This window comes from Lacerta agilis, chromosome 5, assembly GCF_009819535.1.
Source record: "Lacerta agilis isolate rLacAgi1 chromosome 5, rLacAgi1.pri, whole genome shotgun sequence".
Classification (NCBI taxonomy): domain Eukaryota; kingdom Metazoa; phylum Chordata; class Lepidosauria; order Squamata; family Lacertidae; genus Lacerta; species Lacerta agilis.
In genome coordinates this window covers 59037978-59061195 of record NC_046316.1, presented here as the reverse complement: position 1 = coordinate 59061195, position 23218 = coordinate 59037978, and the positions used below count along the sequence as shown (strand labels likewise).

Genomic DNA, 23218 nt, shown 5'->3' with positions numbered 1-23218 from the left:
TGAGGCTTGCCAGCCTCTGAAGTCAGGCAGGTAGGGATAAGGAGCAGGGCCTTCTCTGTGGTGACACCTTTCCTCTAGTACATGGCAAAGCAGACATATGTTGCTGTCATCAAAGTATAAGCAAGAAATATTGTTTTGCATTTGATAACAGAAAACTGCACAATGTTTTTATTTATTAACGGCATTTGTCCCAAGATGCAAAGTTCTCTGGGCAGCTTAAAGCAATATATTATGTATATCAGTGAAAAGGTCTGCAAGGAAGAAAGGTTCATTAACCACAAGGAATCAATCTCACAATTTCATTGAAGGGGGAAACAAAACAGAATAGTAATATATGACAAAAGTGAAATGTACCCTTCTGCTGCTGCAAGTCAATCAGCCCAGATCTGCTCTAACTCCAGGCTCTCTCTCTGCACTTGGAAGGGTTACCAGCTTGTTCTCCTCTATAGTTTCCTAATGCAAGTTGTTGGAAGCATCTCAAAACCTATTTTGTTTGTTTTACTGACCGTAAGGGTACTTCAGCAGCCCATTGCCCGCTGGTTTCACGGGGAGATCCTGCAGAATTTTGGGGATGGAGAGCACTGCTAGATTAAAGTTCATGCCAGTGCACATCCTTGAGGTAGCATCAGATCCTGGCAACAGGACCAGCTGCCTTAGCAAGCCCTGAAAAGAGAGGAAGAAAGACTAGGGAATGAAATCAATCAGGGTTGTTGGAAGACCATTGGTTTTCTTTCTTTGTTCAATTGATGACAGGGGCTTAAGCCCATTTGAAAAATCATGGGCCCCTATTTTCATATGTGTGGGGAGCAATTGTGACTCACCAGTGACAGGGGGAAACTACCTTTCGGGTGCTCAGGGGCAACCTCTTCATATTGCTCTATGTGTTAGTGGGCTATTAAATCTGCCATTGAACATTGATTCCAGGGCTGAGCTCAGAGGTTCCAAAGAGTCTCTGCTCAAAATAAGTCCTGTGCTGCTGGCCTTTATTCTTTATGTGAACACAGGAGCAACTTCTCACCAATGTGTACATGATGGGTGAACAAGTATGGTATATGAGCAATAATTCTTTGACTAATCTGTCCTTTTACTATCCATATTAATGTTGAGGGTAACAGTTAGGGAACACGAGAGAAATTATGACACTTTCATGTTACGTTGACCTTGTTGAAAGTGTATGGCTAAATTATACACCACAGTGTAGATGCAGATCAAAGCAACATTTCATGCACAAACATACTAGGTCTTCATGGAATGCTGGATATTAAGGAGCATTTATCAAAGTGGCAGGGTTAACATTGGTTTGTTATAAAACATTTCTGCAATGGTTACCCTGCCACCTTGATAGGGATTAAACTGTTACTGAAGCTAATGTGGAAATAAGCTTCTACTGGTGGAGGAAAACCCACACCCTGTAACCTAAGAAAACTTACTATTCCATATTTTCTTGAACTAAGGATCTAGCTATACATTATTTAACATAGGTATGTAACAAAAACCTGCTGGAATGGCTGCTGGTCCAAGGAGGGAGATTAGTGAAAAAGCATGCTTGTGCAGTAGTTGTAAGAGTGTGTTGAGTATTTTCCTCCACTTCCAATAGCCTTCACATCAAATAAGGGAATGACTATTCAACCAGTCCGTAGAGTATAATGTCCCATGGGGCACATTTAGAAGCAGTGAGCTGGCAGAAACAGAGGTGCTAGGAGTGGAGGCTAATCCATTTGGGCAAATGGGACACTGCCCCACTAGCCTCAATCTGCATTCAGCCAGCCCCCACCTGCCCTGCCTTCTTTCTTACTACTAGTCCTGGAGATGGCTCTGGCTGTCAAGTTCCTCCTCCTCCTCCTCCTCCTCCTCCTCCTCCTCGCTGCCCCCTTTGGAACTCAGCAGGGAGAAGAGTTGGCTCTGCCTATCAGTGGCTCTGGCTCTATCTACTGTTGGCTGCTATGACTGCTGAGTCTTCCTGAGAAGTGAGCATGTGAAATCTAATTCAGAAAGCAGAGCAAGAGACAAAATTCCCTGGACTTGCAGATGGTGTCCCTGAATGCTACGACGTGTCTGGCACCCAACTTGCCTAGAACAGGTGTGGGGAACCTCTGAACCTCCAGATGTTGCTGAATTTCCATAATCCTTTGTCATTAACCACGATGGCTGGGTTGACAGTTGTAGTTCAGCAGCATGTGGAAGCCCAAAGGATTCCCACACCTGGTCTAGAATTACTGCTTCCCCTATGCCTCTCATCTATAAGTCTTTTGGGACAGTAACTGGATCCTTTTTATGGCTTTCCTGCACTAGTTTCTCTCTATAAATTTACTCTCAGCATCTCAGAAACAATTTGCCAGACCCCCCATCTTCCAATTATTCCCTTAGAGCCAGTTCTAGCACTCCCCCAATAAACCTCTTTCAGCCACCCATCCTGAGCACACACCCACACCCTCGGTGCAAATAGTTTGGCTTTTCACTCTCTTTAAGTTTGAGATGTACGCTTCAGGCTGTTTTGTCATAATCTGAATTTAATAAATCATTTGTAAGTGCGAGATGAAGATCAGCATAAATCACTTCAGCTAATGTCTTCTTCATTTCCTGTTTGTTCTACCTGATCTTGCAAAGACTCTTTTTGACTACAATGGAAAGCATTTCAAGAAAACTTTTTTTTAAAATGAATGATTGTTGACCTTTAACCATCGCAAAATATTAAGAAAGGGATAAGCGGTTTTGTCGCAAAGATGTACTCAGAAACAAATCATGTTTTCTGGGATGCAAAAGTGAGGGAGTTTTGGCAGTCAAAGCTAACAATGCTAGTATCTATGCTAGTTAGTAAATGAAGGGGTTAAGGACCACAGAGCTGTAAATTTCTAGAGAAAGCACACTCACTATGACTTGTTACATTTGTGTGTGTGGATTCACAGTGCTCTGAGCCTCATTTCGATATACTGTGTCCTTTTCTGTAGGTTTTGCAACTTCAACCAACCAAATGTAACACATCTCATAGCCAAAAAACCCTCCTTAATGCAGGAAAACCAGAGCATTCCCAACAGCCCCTGCCTGAAAACCTCCAGGGATAGTTCACCACCCCTCTAGGTATCTCTCCAGTTTTTAAACTAATTTGGTTGATAGGCCATTTTCAGGCACAATTCAAAGTGGTGATGCTTCCCTTTTAAACCCCTAAATAGTTTGAGGCCCAGATGTCTGGAGAATGGTTTTATTTTATATGAACCTGTGTGATCGCTAAGGTGATAATTGGAGGCCCTTGCTTAAAATTAGGGGTGGCCAAATACCTCAATTTTATTACAGTGGTACCTGGGGTTACATACGCTTCAGGTTACATGCGCTTCAGGTTACATACTCCGCTAACCCAGAAATAACGCTTCAGGTTAAGAACTTTGCTTCAGGATAAGAACAGAAATTGTGCTCTGGCGGGGCAGTGGGAGGTCCCATTAGCTAAAGTAGTGATTCATGTTAAGAACAGTTTCAGGTTAAGAATGGACCTCCGGAATGAATTAAGTACGTAACCAGAGGTACCACTGTATCTCATTTGTCCAATCTTAGGTTCAGTTCTCCACATTTCTACATCAGCTTGTGATTATTATTTTCTAAAGTCCTGAAAACAGCAGCATTTTAGTGCAAATTTCTCCTAAGTACACATTTTGTATGCAGTTTTGCCTAATATACACATTTCTGCAAAACATTTTCACCTATGCATTTTTGTTTGCTACTTTCAGTAGCATACATATGAATTTATATGCACAATTTACCCTAGTATGTGCATTTTTGTACACATTACTTGGCTGGAGAACTGCGCTGCAAAATCTGGAGAAGCGTGAATTAGGTAAGTCTACATTTAAATGCAAACTGTATCATATTTCTCTCCCATCCCTACTTAAAATCCCTCTGCCTTCTGAAATGAGGTTGGTGATGACAAGAGAAAGAGATCCCACCTCCTTCCCGGGTCCTTCTGGCAGCCCACACGTGGTATGATTTCTCCAGAGAGCCTTGCCTGGCACTGAATTAGATGTCCTTCCAGCAGCAGACATTTTTATTTAGTCAGGCTTTCCAACATGGCAGCTGGTTTTAATCCAATAACTTTTATTGGTTGCTGCTAGTTTTTATTACTCTCTTTAGGTTTTTTTACAGTTCCATCATTGTTAACAGATATCTATAGCTATCTGAAATTGTTTTAACGACTATTATGAGGCACCCTGGAAGTTTTGTTAAACTGGAAGTGGCATAGACGTTTTGAAAAAATAATAATAAAATAAATCCCCACAGATTGCTAGATTATCAGTGTTCCAATATATATATATATCTGTTTCAGTGTATCTGTGTTCTCTTCAGATATCGCATAGACTAGAGATGAATAAAAGTGTCAGTTCTGGTTTCTCTCCATTTCTTGATTTTCCAGGCTTCAGTTCTCCACATATAGCAAATATTAGCAATTTTTTGGGGGGTGGGGGTGTCCTAATGAAAATTCAATAACATTTTACTGCACATTTCTCCTAATATACACATTGTTTTATGCAATTTTTCCTCATATACACATTTTTTTCAAAGCAATTTCTGTAATATAATGCACTTTCGTATATCTTTCTCACCAGTACATGCATTTATATGCACACTTTAACTTAGTATATGCATTTTGTGCACATTACTTGGCTGGAGAACTGTAACGCAAAAACTGGTGAAGTGTGAATTTCAAAGGGTGGCTGTGTTCCGTTTCACATTTTGTTTCGGAAAATTTATCCAAGTTTGCCTTGAAATGGCAACTGAATCCAATTTCTGCCCCATCCTTACTCTTGACTCATCTTTCTTGCCTTAGAAGTTTCTGGGTCTTTCTGCCTGTGATTTTTGCTATGAAAATCTTTGGCTATCAGATTGGCTTTCCTTTGGCTTTGTAGGCTTATCATCAGCTTCTATCTTGTCCATAATAAATTTTGAGGGCATGGAACACTCAGATCATCCTTCCCAAAGGCTGAGTTATCTTGAACCAGATGCTTCTCTGCTCCTGTCGGCTTCTTTTCACAAGTTAGTTTTAAAAGAAGGGAAAATAGAATTTTATCTCTCACTCAATCGTGTCTCCCAGTCCCAGCCACACACAGTATAATGTATCTGTTGCAATGTCTGCTCAGGAAAGCCTGCTGATCTATCTGAGAAAATGGCTAAAAATTATCACCAGCAACCCAGAAATGAACAGAAGCTGTTCCATGTATGCATCTGCTGTTTATCTGGAAATGCTATAAGAGAGAGGAAAAGCCAAAGCATTCCTAGCAGATTAGTACCACGGCTTCCATCAGTGTGATTCCCTCAGGGTCTGTTCTGAAGTTGGTTTGATCTTTATGCAGAGCTTTGCATACTCCAGAGTTTTATGAGGCCTGCACAGAACATGGCTGATGAATGTCACAGAAACTCTTAACGCAGACCACTTTTTATCAATATCTCACCTCACAGCCTACATAAAATTGTCACGTCCCCTGCCTCAGGGTACCTGTGTTGGCTTGAAAAGCAGTGAAGGCTGGCCCTCTAGGGCAAATGGGGCACTGACCCACCAACCTCAGTCTTGCCTTCAGCCACCCCACCTGTCTGCCTTCCTACTTACAAATAGTCTAGAGGGTGGTACCAGAAAGGGGAGTGCAGTGGCTGCGGTCCGCCTCGGGTGTCACCACTGATGGGGGTGACAAAATGCTGGGCGGCACTCACTGCGGGGCCTGCAGCACACCCAAGCCACTGTGTTTCTCCTGGGAGAGACACGGTGGCTTGGGCGCACACAGGCTCCGCACTGCCCAAATGGTCCACCCGCTACCTCCTCTCCAGCTGTAGGGTGGCTGGGTGGGAGGAGGCAGGCAGACTCCAGAGGCCCCACGGTGCATCCCGCCCCTATGGGCAGATCGCCCTGCCCTCACCCCACCCCTATGACTGGGTTGCCCCATCCTTGCCCCGCCCCAGGTGCCCGAGCAGCTTCCTCCGCTGCTGGGTGGAACTGCCTGTCCACTTCCTTCTCATGAATATCAGTGCTGCCCCTCAACAGGAAGGAAGACGGGGACAGAAATAGAATCAGTTGGCTCCGCTTCTCATTGGTTTTGGCTCCACCCACTTTTGACCTCCCTGCCTTCTGGCCCACCAATCCCAGTAGCCACCAGCCAGCGCTGCTGAAGAGGGTTCCGAGCCAGATGATGCCCCAGTCCCCGTCCCTTCAAAACCGCCTTGGTCTGAAAACATGGCTCCTCCATTATCCCCAGAGTTCGATTTCCCCTGCAGTGTCTCTTGCTTCACCATTACACAGGACCATGCAACTGCAGAACAGGCCCCAGGTATGTTAAGTGTCAGTCGGAAAAGAAAAACAGAAAACTAGGGGAGTGGTGGGGAGTGGAATGCCTTGCTTGGTGAAAATGGCTGGCTGATACTGAACAGAAGCATTCCTGTTAGGAAGAACATAGAAAGCTGGCTCATGCCGAGCCAGACCCTCAGTCCATCTCCCTCAGCGTGATTTCTATTCGCTGGCTATCAATAGTTAACTAATTCTCAGTAGGAGCCCTTCTTGGAGGAGCCAGGGATTGGACCTAGGACTTTCTGCGAGTTAAACATGTGCTCTACCACTGAGCTTTGGCTCTTCCCATTGCTAGAAGGATGGGTATGCTGCAACATTTTGTTGCAGTCTCTACTTGTCTCTATATCATACTTAAATTGGTCGGTTTCCTCAGAGAATCCAGGGAACTGTATTTCCACAAGGGGGGGGGGGCTAGGAATCTCAAACAAGGAATTCTCAGTATCTTGCCTAGCTATAATTATCAAAATAGTTTGGGGGCACCAATGAAAGTTAAAGTGATATTAAACGGGCATGCATTGATAATGCACATCTCCATCCCCATGTACGGCAGTCAGCCCATTGTATGCTGAATGGCTACGATAATCTCTTCAATACAAATATTGTACTCACAGTGAAGAAACCTTTTCTTCTCCTTCTGCTCCCTACATAAAACCGGGATCCTGTCACAGTCAAAGATGTGGGGAAAACAGCATCTGTAATCCTAAAGTGAATAAAAAGGAAAGCACATATGTATCCAGACAGTTATGTCATCATCACTGGTAACAGCAGAGGTAAACAGACTTGCACCTTTCGTCTGGGCTCTGCCCTGCCTAAAAAACTTTGCATTCACGCATCAAGGGTTGGGGAACCTGAAGTCCAAGGGCCTATTGTGCCCCCTCAAGCCTTTCTCTCTGGCCCCTGAGACTCTCCCCAGGTCAGAATCCTTCCCAGCCACACCTTCTAATGACCTTGCTTCACAAATTCCCTTAGTGCTTTTGCCTGGCTGGAATGAGTCCTTGAACTCTCTGCTGTTGCCTCTTGCTTCCCTGGATGTAGGATAGAGAGGTATTTGTGTACAGAAACTAGCTTACTATAAAATGCATATTCATTGCTCCGCCCACCCCTGGATTGTGACACACACACTCCCCAAATGTTGCCTAGAAGGGAATGCAAGCTGGAAAATGCCCCCCACCCTTGCAGTAAGGTTTACCATGAAGACACAGGAAGTTCCTGCTTCACCACCTTCCCTAGTATGAGTAGGAACAGCAAACCATGGCCCCCTAGCTTGGCATTATGTCCAAATCAGGAGCTGTGGTTTGTTTCACTTCAAAGAAGCCATGATGAGACACAAAGATTTGTTCTTAGCTTATCAATCATGGACAATACATGGTGTCTGGCTCAGACGGTTATGCTCCTCCGGGAGTCAGGGAGTAAACCATTTACAGGCAACTCCCAATTTACACAGGGGTTTTGTTCAAAGGCACCTCGCATTTAAGTGAAACTGCATATATTTGAAAGACCATTGGAAAAGCCTGCGTGTATGCAGAGTCATGAACCTATTGAGCACATGTAAATGGGGAGTCGCCTGTACTATATTTTTGTTTATAAAGTTGTGCAAAATAGGGTCACAGTTTATCTGCTGTTTCTGCAATCCATTTGTGCCTTCAATCCTTCCAGGCGGCTATGACAGGCTAATTGCTCCCAACACTGCATCTTGTTGACCTATTTGGTTACCCACCCTATCTACAATCACACTTTCATAGTCTGGAGGCCAGACTGGAGTATAGAGCACCATTAGGCAGCGGGTGGAGGACCAAATGCTGCCCGTTAGCCCCTTGGGTTCTCTGCCAGCCCCTCCCCAGGACACATGCAGGATACGGCTATCAGTGGCTACTAGCCATAATGGCCGTGCTCTGCCTCCACAGAGGCAGTAGTGCTTCTGAACACCAGCAGTGGCGAAGGAACCCTCTCCGGCACCAAGGGCAGTGCAGCCCATACAGACTGTGCATGTGTGGCATCCCGCGCATGTGCACTCCGTTCAGAATGCCACACATGCGCAGTCCATATGGAATGCCACACATGTGCACTCCGTACGGGCTACCGCTTGCAGTGTCCATATGGGCTACTGCTTGCATGGGGTCCATACAGGCTACCACTTGCATGGTGTCCATATGGGCTACTGCTTGCACGGCGTTCGTATGGATGCTGCGCGAACGCGTGCCCTCGGCCACTCTACAGCTGGGGGGAGGCAGGGGCCATCTTGTCACCCCTCCCAGAGTGGAACCCGGGGCAGGCCGCCCTCTCCGCCCCTCCCTTCATATGCCCCTGAATACCAGTTGCCTAAGTTGCCACATATATCTGGTTGGCCATTGTGAGAACAGGATGCTGGACTAAATGGGCCACTGGCCTGATCCAGCAGGCTTTTCTTACATTCTCACACACCCTCCCACAGGTCACTCCCTCCAGTGATCATGCCTCTTGTTTGTCTGGAAGGCGGATGGAGGTGTATGTGTGTCTGTAGAAAACCAGAGGCAGATTTTGGCCAGGACCTGATGAAAAGAGCTCCCACATTTTGCACAAAGCCTTCAGATTTCCCAGTTCTGGGCAGTGCAATTTTCCATGCAGCCCCAACCCAGGGATGGTGACGGCGGCAAAATTACCCCTGAATTGTACGTGCTTCACGTACACATCTGTGGGGATGCTGCAGTCCACAGTGAGAGAGAAGGAGCCTTTAGTTACTGCCAGTACCAGTGTGTGCCACTGATTGTCTGCCAAAAATATGTCCCGGAAGGTGACCCGTGTCTGCCAGCCATTGGAAAGCTCTCTGCTCCAGAAGATGAAGTGAATTTTATTCCTCGAATATCGGAGTCCAAGCAGCAGAGTGTCACTGTTTTCCTCCAAAACCGTAAAGATGTACTCGTTTCTCTGAAAGGACAGTTAAAGGATGTTAGTCGGAAAGCTTCCCCCTGCTCCTGCTATTTACCAACCTGACCTGTCAAAATATTTTGTAAAAAGAAAAGCAAACCTTTAATCCTAAGCATCGGAGGAACAATAAGGTTCACAGAATAAATGTCCTCCAAAACTCATTTTCTTTGGGGGGAGGGGAGTTGAGCTTGTCAGCCTGAAATACATTATTTTCTTCTACCAGCATACAAATCACTAAATTAATTTTTTGAGCACTCTGCCCCCATCTTCACAATACATTTAAAGCAGTATCATACCACTTTTAACTGTCATGGCTTCCTTCCAAAGAATCCTGGGAAGTGTGGTTTGTCAAGAGTGCTGAGAGTTGTTAGGGCGACCCTATTCACCTCAGAGAACTACAATTCCCACAGTTCAATGTGTACACCACCTTAAAACTCATCTAGGGGGTTCTCTTTCTAATTTCAGATTGAAGCTGATATGGCGGGAAACACCTCAAAACACAGTACAGTGGAACCTTGGTTCCCGAACGGCTTAGTTGATGAACAAATCAGCTCCTGAATGCCACAAACCCGGAAGTAAGTGTTCCAGCCAATCAATTTTGAACATTTTGGAAGTCAAACAGACTTCCAGAATGGATTGAGTTTGAGGACTAAGGTACCACTGTATTTCATAAGAAATGACAGGATAGAGGCAAATATTGTGTGTACACTGATTCCCAAACCTGTGGTGGGAACACACTGGATGCAGAGTGAACAGGGAATGTGTACACAACCTAACTTCCAAATAAAGACAGAATAAAGCTCCAGTTTCCTTTTGTTTCCTGCGCTATCAAAATCCAGAAAGAAAGCAAACACCAGGATGTTTTTCCAAGTTCTTTTTTAAAGGATTTAATTCATAAAGTACATCATGACCAATTAAAGATTATCTCTTGTCACCTGTGACAGTTTTATTTCATCACCTACAGTATAAATTATGCATAGTGATTCTATCAGGCATCCGAGTACATTTCCATCCAAGTAAATATGCTGACAACTGTTCCACTCACAGTTTATATGGAATAAACTATTTAAATCACGTGATATTGTGAAGTTTGCCAAATTGATTACAGTATTCATTAAGCATTCTGCTCTAGTGTAAAAAAAAAAAACAACAACAACCCCTACCACATGCTTACTCTGGACTGCATGGGGAAAGCTTTTAGGGTGACCACAATGGAGAATTCCTCTGGGAAGATGTCACAGTATATGAAAATCCGTGATGCTGGAAAACTGAGAAAGCGAGGGCGCATTGCGGAGAACTGGAAGCCACGTGCTCCTTGGATCTGGATCATCCGTATCCCACTCTTCACCCCATTCACGGGAAGCACTTCGGAGAGAATGTCCAAAGGACGCAGATCTACACCAGAGACAGCACCAAAATGCATTACTAAAACTGGAGAAACACAGAAAAGGGCTACAAAGGCTGTTCCTCAAAGGCCAGGCACTTATGCCAGGAAAACAGCTTCCGGATTTATCAAAATAATGGGAAGAACTGATTAGCTGGCTGCATGCAGAATATTTCTTTTTAATCCCTCTGGTTTTTTTTAACCTAACAGAGATAAGGACATTGACACAGAACTGAAAGTGGACCATCAAGTCCTATGGTTGCCAGATATCCCTTATTCCAAGCAAGTGTCTTTTAGTTTTTGAAACTAAACACTTATTCCATCTCAGGGCAGTCCACAAGATAGAAATGCAAGATGAAAACACAAATAAACAGCTAAAACCAAAATAATAAAGCAATAGCCTCACCCTCCCACAAACACATTTAAAAGGCGGTAAAATATAAATCAGCCAAAGATCTGGTTGAAGAGGAACATTTTCACCTGGTGCCTAAATATATATAATGAAGGCGCTAGGCGAACCTTCCTGGGGAGAGCATTCCATAAACTGAGAGCCACTGGAGGAGGCACACAAAGAAAGGCTTCGGATGATGAACATAGGATGAATTTATATGTGGAGAGGCAGTCCTTGAGGCACTGCAGTCCTGAGCTATTTAATAAAGACCAGGCACAGTCTAATCTCCAAGTGAGTTTTTTTGCAGTCAAATCAGGATGATTGTTCTACAAACAAGTGATTTGAGGAGCCCAGAATCTGACAACTGCAGCATTACTAGATAGATATGGATATGAGGTCCCTCAGGCCTAGCTATCTTTGTTACACAACAAACTTATTCAAATCTACATACGTCTCCACAAAAAGATATGCAGTTTCCAAGTAATTCAAATTATTCACAGAAGAAAGCAAGACACATGTGTGGCCCTAGGGAATCACATGGACTGAGTGAAAAAGAAAAGAGGATAAGCTGCTATGACAGAAAACATCTGGTCCAGCCTTGCAGGACCAGCTGAGCCGCGTGAAGATTGTCTGCGGTGTTTCAAACAAACACCAGCAACACCAAATTAAGTCCATTTAGCAGCAGGGAAAACACCCACCGTTTGATGTCTTCCCAAATATTGTGCTGGGGGTTGGGGGCAAATAGGAAGGGATTAAACCTTACCTGGAGGCTCCACATGCTTATGCAGCACCTATATAATTTCTTTCCTTAAAAAGGAAAAAAAAGAAGCCCACATTTTAAATTAGCTGGTATTGCGTGTTTAGACCTTTTACCTTTCCCCAAATAAATTCACACAGGAGTCAATCAATTGAGTGGCTGCATAGGTTCTGGTTCGACTATCTCTCTGCACCCATGCAGGCAGCGCTGTCCCAAAGCCACGTTCATAGGACAGCCAAAGGATGAACACCAGGGACAGCTGATGGAGGGAGCACCAAACAGCCGCCCTGATGTCCCCTGGACTTGGGGTTCGCCAAACCAGTGAGTCCTTGGATTCCTTTACCGGAATACCCTTCATTGCATAGGCGTGGCCACGTCATGTGCCATGCCTATCACCTGAACCAGAGCCTATCCGCAACCTTACAAGTTGCGACGATTTGCTACGCGGCAGGCGAAACCCAAATGGCACCAGCCAATCAGCCAAGTGGGGAACATTCCTACCGTGCCCCTGCCCCAAAAGCAGGCGACACACGATGGCATAGCAAGGTCAAGCGCAAGCCCTAAATATAGGGGGAGGTGGGTGGGATGCAATCGCCCCAAAGAGGAAGCTCGTAAGCCTCACATGGGTTATATAGGTCCCACATTGCTCCTTTTTTGAGGCACACCATTGGTCAGATTGCACCCAAACAACACAGGACCCACCTATCAGGGGTTGTGACTGTTCCAAGATTACCCACCCACAACACTGAGTCAGGTGGCCAGGTTGCACTGCAACACGTGCCCTCTTTAATGGAGGACCCAATTTCTCTACCCCCCCCATTTTTAAAATTAATTTTTACAATTTTAAGCACATTACATAACAGTTAAATTATTTCCAAACTCCCCCCCTCCTACTGGGGGGAGCGCTTATCCTAACCCCTCTCTCACAGGGGCCATCTATTAAACAAACTTAACATACATCTAATCCTTGCATAGGTTTGGCCCATTTCCTTAGGCCAAACATTCTTCTTTCCTCCATTTCATGTTAATGACTTCCTCAGATCCCCCCCTGTTGAATTCATTATCTAACTTCTTTACCAGTTTTCCAATTTCATAATCCAAACAATTTTTACCTATCTCCACAAATTTTCCCATTGCCTATTTAAACAAAAACATATAAAACCTAAAAACCTAAAACATATAAAACTTCTTCGTGTATCTGAAGAAGTGTGCATGCACACGAAAGCTCATACCAGGAACAAACTCAGTTGGTCTCTAAGGTGCTACTAGAAAGAATTTTCGATTTTGTTTTGACTATGGCAGACCAACACGGCTACCCACCTGTATATAAAACCTAGTTTATCTCCTAATATTTTATACACATCCTCGGCTCTTAAATACTACTAAAACTTCCTAAAATCCTTATCAAATTTTCCCTTAATCTAATTTTTTTACACCTAAATTTTCCTTTTTTCTATACCCTTCCCTCTTCCGGCCTCGAAATTTTTGGCTATTAATTTTTAACACATCCCCATTACACTAGCATCCAGATCCGTCCATCTTAACCATATAATGAGACAAATGAGGGGGGGAAATGCATATCCTTTTTAACCCACTCCAACCCTCACTAAAGCCTGAGCCCTAGAGTCCAATCTTGGAGTCTTCTGTTTTCATCTTAAATTTTGCAAGATGATCATCCGAGCATCCTTCTCCTTGCAGGGTGCAAACCAAACTGGTTGCCCCCCTTTTCTTCTCTTTTGCAAAATGTAATTTCCCTTGTCCATTTCATCTTTCACATCTTCTTGTTTTTGAAGCAATCCTTTTATATTAGCCTTAACACTGTATCTTCCTTTTTGTTATTGAAAGAGGGTTTTGCGGGGGTAGTGCTTGATCCACAGCACCCGCACCTTCTACCCCGCTCGCTCTCTGCAGCCCTTAGTAGGGCTTACCAGAGAGCAGGGGAGGCGTGCTGGATACCCGCTGGATCCCACGTCTCCAGGACGTCCTTCCTGGAGTTTTACTGGGGGGTCGCAGTGCAGTTGCGACTCCCCCTTCCCCCACAGCGATGGAGAAACCTCGCAGCCGAGGTTTCTCCCGACTGACCAGAATGGTGTCCAACCGGAAGTCCTCAAGGACCCAATTTCTTTGCCTAAGGAGCCAAAGGAAATGGTGGTCTTGAGCCACTGCAATAATATTGCCTGATAATTGTACTGAAGTGATAGCCATTTTGCAATTCTGTCATTAATAGTCAGAAGTAGGTAAGTGAGGCCCCATCCATACACACCATGCATTTAAAACACATGACACCCCCCACAAAATTATGGGAACTGCAGTTTACCCCTCACAGAGGTACCATTTCCAGCACCTGTTGTTAACCAACAACAGTTCCATCAATTATTTGGGGGAAGTTATGTGCTTTAAATGTATGGCAAATGCATACAGCCTTGGGTTGCAGTTCTAACCTTCCTCGTTTGGGATTAATAGCTAATGAGTCCATTTGGGCAGCCACAATGCATAGGCAGCCAGCTTTTCTCTTGATCTAGGTAGAATAAGCTACCTTGAAGAGTTGCGCAACTCAAAAACCTTGCATACATCTATCGCACCTAAAGACTGGCAAAGTAAATTATCCTGTGCCTGCAACTGATTCACCAGATTTGGCTGGATGCTGTCATTAATTTTGTTTTGATTTCCTGTATCAGTCAGCATGCTGTTAGTCACATCAGAGCTACTGGGCTTTTCCCTACCCCTCAAGTTTACCCCCTTGCAGATGTTTTATGAATGCAAGAATGGTGAGAGGCATGTGCACATCTATATATTTGTTTTGAGATCTGAAAGACCCTACACATTCTGATGTGTCTTCAGATGGATGCATGGAGGTAGGACATATACAACAAACTTCTGCACCTCCACGCATGCATATATAACATCTAAAATAGGTTTGGCTTCTTATTTCCACCCCCCCCCCCAAGCCTAATGACTGGGGTTACAGGAGAGGGGAGAGTGAGTGTCCCTCCACACAGGTGCTATATTAGTGGCAGATTTATTCTGCTTTCATTTGTTCTGTGACAATTCCTCAATGCTACCACATGACTGCTGCCCAGGGAGGCTACAGAGCAACAAAACTGGGACAAAAATAAACAGGAAGCAGGAAGTTATGGGATACGCACTGACTGGAAATGAAGCAGTGCGACTGCTCCCAAACTTTTGCAGATGCAAACCCTGTTGAAAGTGGGATCATGTTTGAGCACCTAATAGCATCATGAGCACAAAGGATCATGGATGTGAAAAAGGGGTGTCTGCAGGAACCCTGTTTGCATGTGGGGGAGGGTGCATGTCTTGCATGCAAGATGCCCACAACAGTTTCTCTAGTTTGTAAATGTGTCCATGGCATGGGGGTGGGGCACAAAGCCAGCTTTGTGCCACTTCATGAGGCTGGGATCATTCCAGCCTTGCAAAGAGGCTCAGGGATGGGCTGGCATGCAGTGGGCTCCTTTTGCCCAGCTCTCCCGGCATGTGTGTACGCCCGCCCTGGGCGCCATTAAAGCACACAGGGGCAGAGCGAGGGGGTGGGGGCGGTTTGCCCTGGGTACCACCCTGAGGGGTGACACTTGGGGTGACCCCTCCCTCTCTGGCCTGCCCCTCGCTCTGCACAGTGCCCAGCCGAACGCTGAAAAAAGCCCTTTAAAAAGGGCTTTTTTCAGCGCTCTGCTCGGCAGGGAGGTGAGGGGCGGGCCAGCGAGGAGGGGTGACACCCCTCCCTCTCTGGCCCGCCCCTTGCCTCCACACTGCGGCTCTGCCCAGCCCGTCGTGACGCGTGCGTCGTGACGTCACGGCGCACACGTCACGGCGCCCCGCCCCCAGGGGGTGCCTCTGGGCACGCCGCCCCGGGTGGTGAAGAAGCTTGCTACGCCCCTGAAAGCACACTCCATCGCTGGCCCATGGGAGTCCAAAAATGTTGACACCCCCTGATGTAAATGAACTACCCATTAAAAAAAAAATCAGATTCCTTCTCCTAGATCCCTAGGTGTGATGCTCCTCCTCAAATAGACAAAGCTGCTCTGTGCTTTTTTTCTCAATGGGAAGACTGACTGTGGTAGGTTACCACAGGCACTTTGAGCAGCTCAGCTGTCTGTGGCTTGCAGACAGATTCCTCAGAGATGGTGGAGCACCTCGGTCTCAAAATGACGTAAAATGAAAGCCAAAGCAGTTATTTTCAGTTCACCTCCCACATTATACAGACGCTGTTAATGATTAAAGTGCAGCGAGGGATTATGCAGAATCTTATTAACGATTACAGAACAGCAGCTGCGGATACTTGAGAGAAGGGAGGCAAATTATGTTGCGAAGACTCTGACTCGATCCTTCTTTCACTTTTAACAGACTCGAGGAGGGCCACATCATCTGAGAGATCAAGGGAATGCCTGGGGCAGCCTTTTCAAAAGCTCTTAAGTTACACAGGAGCCTAAATCTCCCTTGGCTGGCAAAGTGACGGAGCTCCACTCTGGGCCCCTAAAGAGAAGAAAGCAGGGAGCAGGGCGGGAACCCAGCCTGACTGCAGCACTGGCTTCTAAAATAACCAACTGGCATAGCACTTTGGATGCACAAAGTCTCCCAGAACCTTCGCTTCGTTTTTCCTCACAAGCACAACAGCCTCCTTGAGATATTTATGCTGCATATAATTTAAACGTCAGTTTTTCATCTTGCAAACGTAATGCTATCCCTGCAAAATCTCCACAGCAAACATTCATATTAACATGTTCACTTGAAGTTATACAACTGGGGTTGGGAGTGAGGAATATGCCCTTCATATTTTCCGTGTGAAAAACACTCAAAAAAAGAAGCACCAGGCTGCATAATATACGAGTGTTCTAAAAACTACATGACATCTTAATATCAGCCACGTGCAACCATCAGTTCAGTGGGTTTGATCTGGCAGCTCTAAAAGATTGTGATGGAAGCACCTGCCAGGTGTCCTGGGAGTGGTTCCTCATGTCTCTGAAACACACTGGAGAGAATCAGCCTTTGATATTGTCAGTACATGCAATACGTTCAACTTTGCCAGTTATCCATCAGTCTGGTTGTTCGTCAGATGGCAGATGTGTGCCAGGCCCTAGGAGATGGAGGCCGTTCTCCATTCCTGTAGCAGGAATTCAGCTCAGCTCTCAGACTTGAGGCTAGTTGGCTGAGTTCTCCTGTTGAATATGTTCCAGTTAATTATTTTAAACTGAAACTCAGAGACCTATATGGGTGAACTCTAGAAAGGGGTGTGGATCAGGGCCTCTGCATGCCCATCATGTCTCATTTTAAGAATTCCTGTCTCAAAACAAAGGCTGCGTCTGAGGACTTTCTAGATCAGCCTTCTTGAGTTCCCCAAGTGCAGTGCTTTTTTCCTGGGGACACTCAAGGGTACGCAGTACTGACACCTTTTTTCTAGAAGGAAAGAACTGCCCAGGTTCAAGGAATTTTAGCTGCAGAATGGAACTTCCCACCCTCTCTCCTCCCTGCTTGCACCCCATAATTTGTTCTGGAGAGTTGGGGGCACCACTAGAACACATTTAGCGTTTGCACAGGGAACTTTCACTGTGAACTGAAAACTCGCGCTAGCTGAACAGTTTAGTCAAATACTGCCTTAGATGTTTCAGTCTACAGCTGAAATGCATATGCAATTGATACTAATTGTTACTTGTGCAACAGGGCTTTCCCCCATCCCCTCCCCCTTCACCCCCCAAAAAATTGGCTCAAGGGGGTTGACAGAACCAAAAGAGCAGCACAGGGGGCACTAGGGGGTGTTTCATCGGGCGGGTTGCAATGCTTATGCAGATGGAACAATTGAAATAGTACAATGCTGTATGTGCGTAACGTCCAATACTATTCCTACTCGGAGTAGACCCATTCAAGTTCATGGCCACAACTAATGTAGGTTCATTTATTTCAGTGGCTCAGAGTAGGACTTAGTTGACTACAACTCTTTCTATTGCTTTTATACACTCTTATGCAAATTGTTGTCTTGCTTTTTATATTTCTCTGGGGCCGAGTTCTTTGGGAACGTCCCCCCACCACTTGTCCATTCTTTCATGTCCTGCATGCTTCTGGATCCATCTTCATGCTGAAGATGTGATGCATTCATGCAGGCAAATGGAATTTGCTTTACAGCCCACGCTGCTCCTGCAAAATCTCGACAGCCAACATTCCACTTTGAGAACTGGCACGGCCCATGAGAGATGTGCTTTCCTGTGCCGCTGGCATTTCCCATGCTCCCAGCTGTGTGCTGTAGCACCAGACTGGTTAACAGCTACTGTGTAAACAGATCCTAAGAAAAGAATCAAAGGACTTGGTCGTGCAGTTAGATTGCACTGAAATTCCTTCACAAATTTAATAAATAAATAAATAAATAATAAATATCTGTACTAGTTGGTTGCCTTGAGCCACTGCTCAGTCAAGGTGTCGGTACACCTAATACGTGCAATTTGCACTGAAATGTGCACCAGAACCACCATCAAAGGGTTAAAATTATTTTTCCTTGGTAAAGACTGATTGAAACAGATTTTTTAAAAAAACTCACACACAAAAGAAGTCTCCGCCTAGCATGTGCCTTTTCCTCCTTTTTCAAATAAAAAACTTAAGACCGAATATTGTTTCTTCTTCAGATACAATCCATTAATTTGTCCATCTCCATAGTCCCTGTTATTTTAATGAGTTAATATTTAGCAGATGGTGCAGAAAGCTGTTTCCACTGCCCACAAATACAACATTTTCTGCCACCGATAAATTCAATATAAGTAGTCTAAGAGGGGGCTGTTGTTGTATTTTGTCTAGATTATGTAACAGAACCATAGAAGATCATGATCTTACCGCAATTCTAGATATTTGAAATACCCCATGTAATACACAAATCCTTCATCTGAAAGGATAACATATGGAAATTAATGTCATGCAGTACAGTATTACAACACCGAACATTAAGCTCAGGATGGAGAGGGGATTTCCCCGCTTCAGCGCACTGTAAGAATAAACACAGATTAAAAAAAAACCTCCTGAAGGTAAAATTTACCATGGAGTGGGGATTCCCCCATTATTTCCCTTGACTACATTTTAAATAACTTCCAATAGTTGACATAAGGCAATATGGCTTTTTTTTTTAAAAAAAAAAAAAACAGTGGGAAAGGCACCGGCAATGTCACTTCCAGAAGAGTGTAACTGTGCAATTGTTTCAGTAATTTAAAATAAAGAAAGAAAACATAGGAAATGGGCTGAAATCAAACTTGCATTCCTAGAGATTGCTCAGCGGCCCCAGAAGAAGAACCCAACTATGTGGAGAGATATCAGGAGCAAGCCAGGTGTTTCTTCTGGGATTGGTGTTCCTCACACACACACACACACACACAAGAGTTTTGAAGCATCCACACAACATCGAAATTAATAAACTAGTCTGTATTCCCCTCCCCCCCATTTACCCTTGGTGAGGAAAACCAAACCTGTTCTCAACCAGCCATTTGCAACACCACCACCACAACATTAAATCCCTTTCTGAAAGCACCCACAGAGGTAGACATAAAATTGTGTATTGCTGTGCTGTCCAGAAATCAGTTCATTATCCTAGATTACTAACCTCAGGAATCAAAGAATCTTGATTATTTAAGACGCATATGGAAGAATAGTTTAAGTAACGTATGCTCAGTTTACACTTCTCTCTCTGTCTCTTACACACACACACACACACACACACACACAGAGAGAGAGAGAGAGAGAGAGAGAGAGAGAGAGAGAGAGAGAGATTCGCTATTCCTTTTGTTTGGTCAGTTGCATACCACCAAACTTAACATATGCAGCTGATGAGATGGGTCTAAATCAGGGGTGAGGAACCCTCCAGATGTTGCTAGACTAGGAGTAGGGACTCCAACAACATCTGGAGGGCCACATGTTTCCCACTGCTGATATAAATGGAAAAGAAACACAAGTGGAATAGAAACAATCACCCATCACCCATCACTCACTGGTTAAAAACCTACTCTTAGTTTCAAAGACTAAAAGCACTTAGCAATATGTAACTATAAAGAACTTTGAAGAACTTATGCAGTCTGTTCAACTGAACATCTCGCTCTCCTGTTTCCATGGAGGGGTAATTCAGAAATGTTCTATACTCGGGAGGATTTTGTTCTTGTAATGACCCTGCTGATATTGACGCTAGTCCTTTTTCTTACTGGAATTGAGTATTTATTCTCAGGTTCAAAGCAAGACAAATTACTAATGACTGAAACTGCTTTGATTTTGTATTGGTGAGGGGGGGAAATATGTGCAGATATTTTTTTTTTTAAGTGTATTTAATTGGTTCCTTGCTATGTGTCTTACGGGCCAGTTCCAAACACTGGACACCCTCAAATATGTGCAGGGAAATGCTGAACTCACCAAAATTCAAATGGTGTGCAGAAAAGAAAATGTGTCAGAATAGATTTGGACTTGCAAATGGACATTTCCAGGACTACCCTATTGAGCTCATTCACTGCAATGTGCCTTGGGACAATCCAGAAAGCACACCGCTGCCTGTTACAATATTCCCGCTTGCCAAGAGAAGGCATAAAAAAAAAAAAAAAATGTTGACCAGGCATGCCTAGATGTAATTACACTTACAGGTGAGCCCATGGGCACATAAACTATCATGTTATATGAATATTTTAGATTTAATTCTTGTGATTCCAAGGGGAATTTAGCATTTTGTGTTTATACTTGCTTTTATTCTTTCTGTCAGGTTTATGATTTGCGTCAGCCCTGCCATTTGTAAAGCGCCGAGAAGTTCTATTTGCAAACAAGCAGCATATTAAATGTTGTTAACAACAAATCAAAATAGAAATGGTTTAATATCTATGCAGTTAAAATCACACTGGCAAATGCTGAACACCTAGTGAGTTAACTATGGGGTAGATTCTCTCCACCCACCCCAAAATAACTGTTTAGTAGAAGCAAACGAAGGCAATGTACCGTATGTAACTAGTCATCAGCTCAAGCACCCATTCCAAGCTGGCAAACTCATTCATTTTCTATATTTCGTGTAGACACTTGCAAAGAGAGAAGCAATTTCTCTGGTGCTTTAAACAAGGATCAGTAGCTCCAACACAGCATGAACATTTGAACCGAGTCTCAAAGCTAGAGCTGTTTTGTTAGATGTAAAACAAAATTCCTATGCGGATGGAATGCATTTTAGGAATGAATGTGAACCTTAGATGAAGATAGTAATGTGCAATTATTGCACATGTGGGGTTTATTTTGCTCTTGACTTTGCCCATACTTGGAAGCACCAAAAACCACAGCTTGTTGGCATAGGTACCTTGCATGGTCATTTGTGATGTGGGTTGCATGTCAATAGCTAGACAGATGTGTCCTCAATGCAGCAGTGTTGTAACGTGGAGCAGCACTTACCACGCAAAAATATGTTAATATGTGAGACTGAAATAGAAAAAGAAAGAAAAGTGGAAGGGATTATATATATATATATATATATATATATATATATATATATATATAACAGCACCAAATATGCCAGAAAATAAGGTGAGCTTCAAACAGGTGCCAGGAGAGTTTATTAGTGCAACTAAACATTTCGACAAGTGCCTTCATTAGGGGCAACAATTGTGCATGGGTTTCCTGTATTAAAAAAGTGCTTCTAAAAGTTATTTCAGCAGACCCAGCATATATGTCTCCATGGCTGTGATTCCAATAACTGTAGAGCTCAAAGTGCTGAAACTGAAGACAATTTGTATTTAAAAAACTGTAAAAAAAAGCTCAAAAACGTCAGAGTTTGTCTAAAAATAGCTCAACAACTTTTCCTTTTAAAAGGTCAAAAACTTTCAGGGTGTTTTTACTTTTTGAAATATGGCAACAGCCCCAAGAATTTGCTACTTCAGCCCCAAGAATTTGCTACTTCCAAGAACGCATCTTTGAATACATGACTAACTGGAAGAGGGGTCTTGGGGGGGTGGGTGTCAAAATCTTCTCCTTCCTGAATGCCGTGAAAGTTTCCATCAAATGATATTTTAGTAAATTTACTACGGCTACCATCCCAAACACATAGACTAGGGAGAAAACCCCACCAACCACAGTAGGACCTCTGATCAAACACGCACAGAATCGTGCAGTGTGGCACTTTTGCTTTAATCAACTGAGATTTCTCGAAGAACAAGTGCAAGAGAGGGGGAAAAAACATTGTTCTCAAAAGGCTCATCAGCATAACTTACTTTCACTCACAACTAGATAACATGACAGAACTGAAAGAAAACTAACTTCCAGGTTAACTAACACAATAACACAGTTCTTGTCTTGCCAAGAGATGCTCCTCCACACAAGGGTTCTGCGCAGCTGAAATAGAACCTGATGCAGAGAAGTCCAAAACAGCCAGGTTTTTTTTTAAAGAAACATTCTTCTTTAACCCTACATGATATCTTTGCTGTCCCTCCCATCTTTTAATTCCACACATCATGGTTTATTTCGGAGGAGGGGAGGAATAAAGACTTGGGAGCCCGTGTATTTGAGCTCTGCAATATAAACACGAGTCCATATTTAGACGGCAAGTTCATTTGAGGAGCTGAAGATCAGAGGATGAAGTGTAGCCAGCCACCCCAATATTGACACCCCAGCCCTTCTTACCTGTGCAGTGCTCCCATGACTTTCCTCCTCTGGCCAGGGTCTGCTCAATCCCCAAGTGCAGAAGCACAGCCCAAACCATTAGCAGAGCAGACATCGGAGAACTTTGTCACTCCTGGTCATCATCTAGTCTCCTCATATCCTAAACCTCTTCTCTGGGGTCATTCAGAGACCTCACAGGAACATCTTGTTGGGGGCACCTACAATGAGTAACACGACCCTCCAAGGTTCCTGCCCCTCCTAGAAGAAGGGATTGTATCAGGCTGGTGACCACAGTCTGAATTCTCCCTCTCTCTGCTTCTCCTCATCAGGTTTTCATCCCAGTGCCACCTAAAACCACTCGTCCAGGCTTAGCCAGCTGCTATTATTAGGCTGCGAGGTAAGAGGCATTCTCCCCAAAGGGAAGCACAAATATAATCAGCAGAGGAAAGCCAGAAGGTGGCTTTCTGGTGTCTAGTTGCTGAAATGCCCCATCCTGAAGAAGCAGGGAGAGAGAGACCTCCCACCAGCCACAAAATAAGCAACAGCAGGAGGCTGCCTTTGCAGACATTTAAATGGAAACTAGCTTGAAAAAGAGGAGGAGAAGTACTGCCTTGGGGAGCTTTTCATCTTTTGCCCAGCCCTCTTGAGGTTGGGTTTTAATGTTTAAGCAAAGGAATTTCCCTCTCCAGCAGAGCCAGTGTTCAGAGGGCATGGCAGATAAAGAGCAGGAGGAGGAGCTCAGCTTTTGTGTGCACCTGAAATCATCATCTCATCTACAGTGATGCTGCAAGCCTAGATTAAGACAGAGCCATGTGCGTGTGCTATGTGCCTTGTCTTCCCGGCTCTATAATTATTCCCACCCACCAG

At 44.3% G+C, this 23218-nt stretch overlaps 1 protein-coding gene across 2 annotated transcripts in view; it reads right to left on the bottom strand.

Moving 5' to 3' along the window:
• Positions 1-22981, bottom strand: part of TSPEAR (thrombospondin type laminin G domain and EAR repeats) — a 40020-nt gene extending 17039 nt beyond the window's left edge. The window contains exons 1-5 of one of the 2 annotated variants that reach the window (XM_033150098.1): positions 22373-22981; positions 10398-10618; positions 8985-9223; positions 6929-7019; positions 507-663 (exon numbers count right to left, since the gene is read on the bottom strand). In XM_033150098.1, the coding sequence (XP_033005989.1) occupies positions 507-663; positions 6929-7019; positions 8985-9223; positions 10398-10618; positions 22373-22466 (802 nt within the window). In that variant the 5' untranslated portion in view covers positions 22467-22981. Of the gene's footprint in view, positions 1-506; positions 664-6928; positions 7020-8984; positions 9226-10397; positions 10619-22372 lie in introns of both variants that reach the window. The other variant, XM_033150099.1, reaches the window with a different exon arrangement.
• Between the last annotated feature and the right edge of the window lie 237 nt (positions 22982-23218).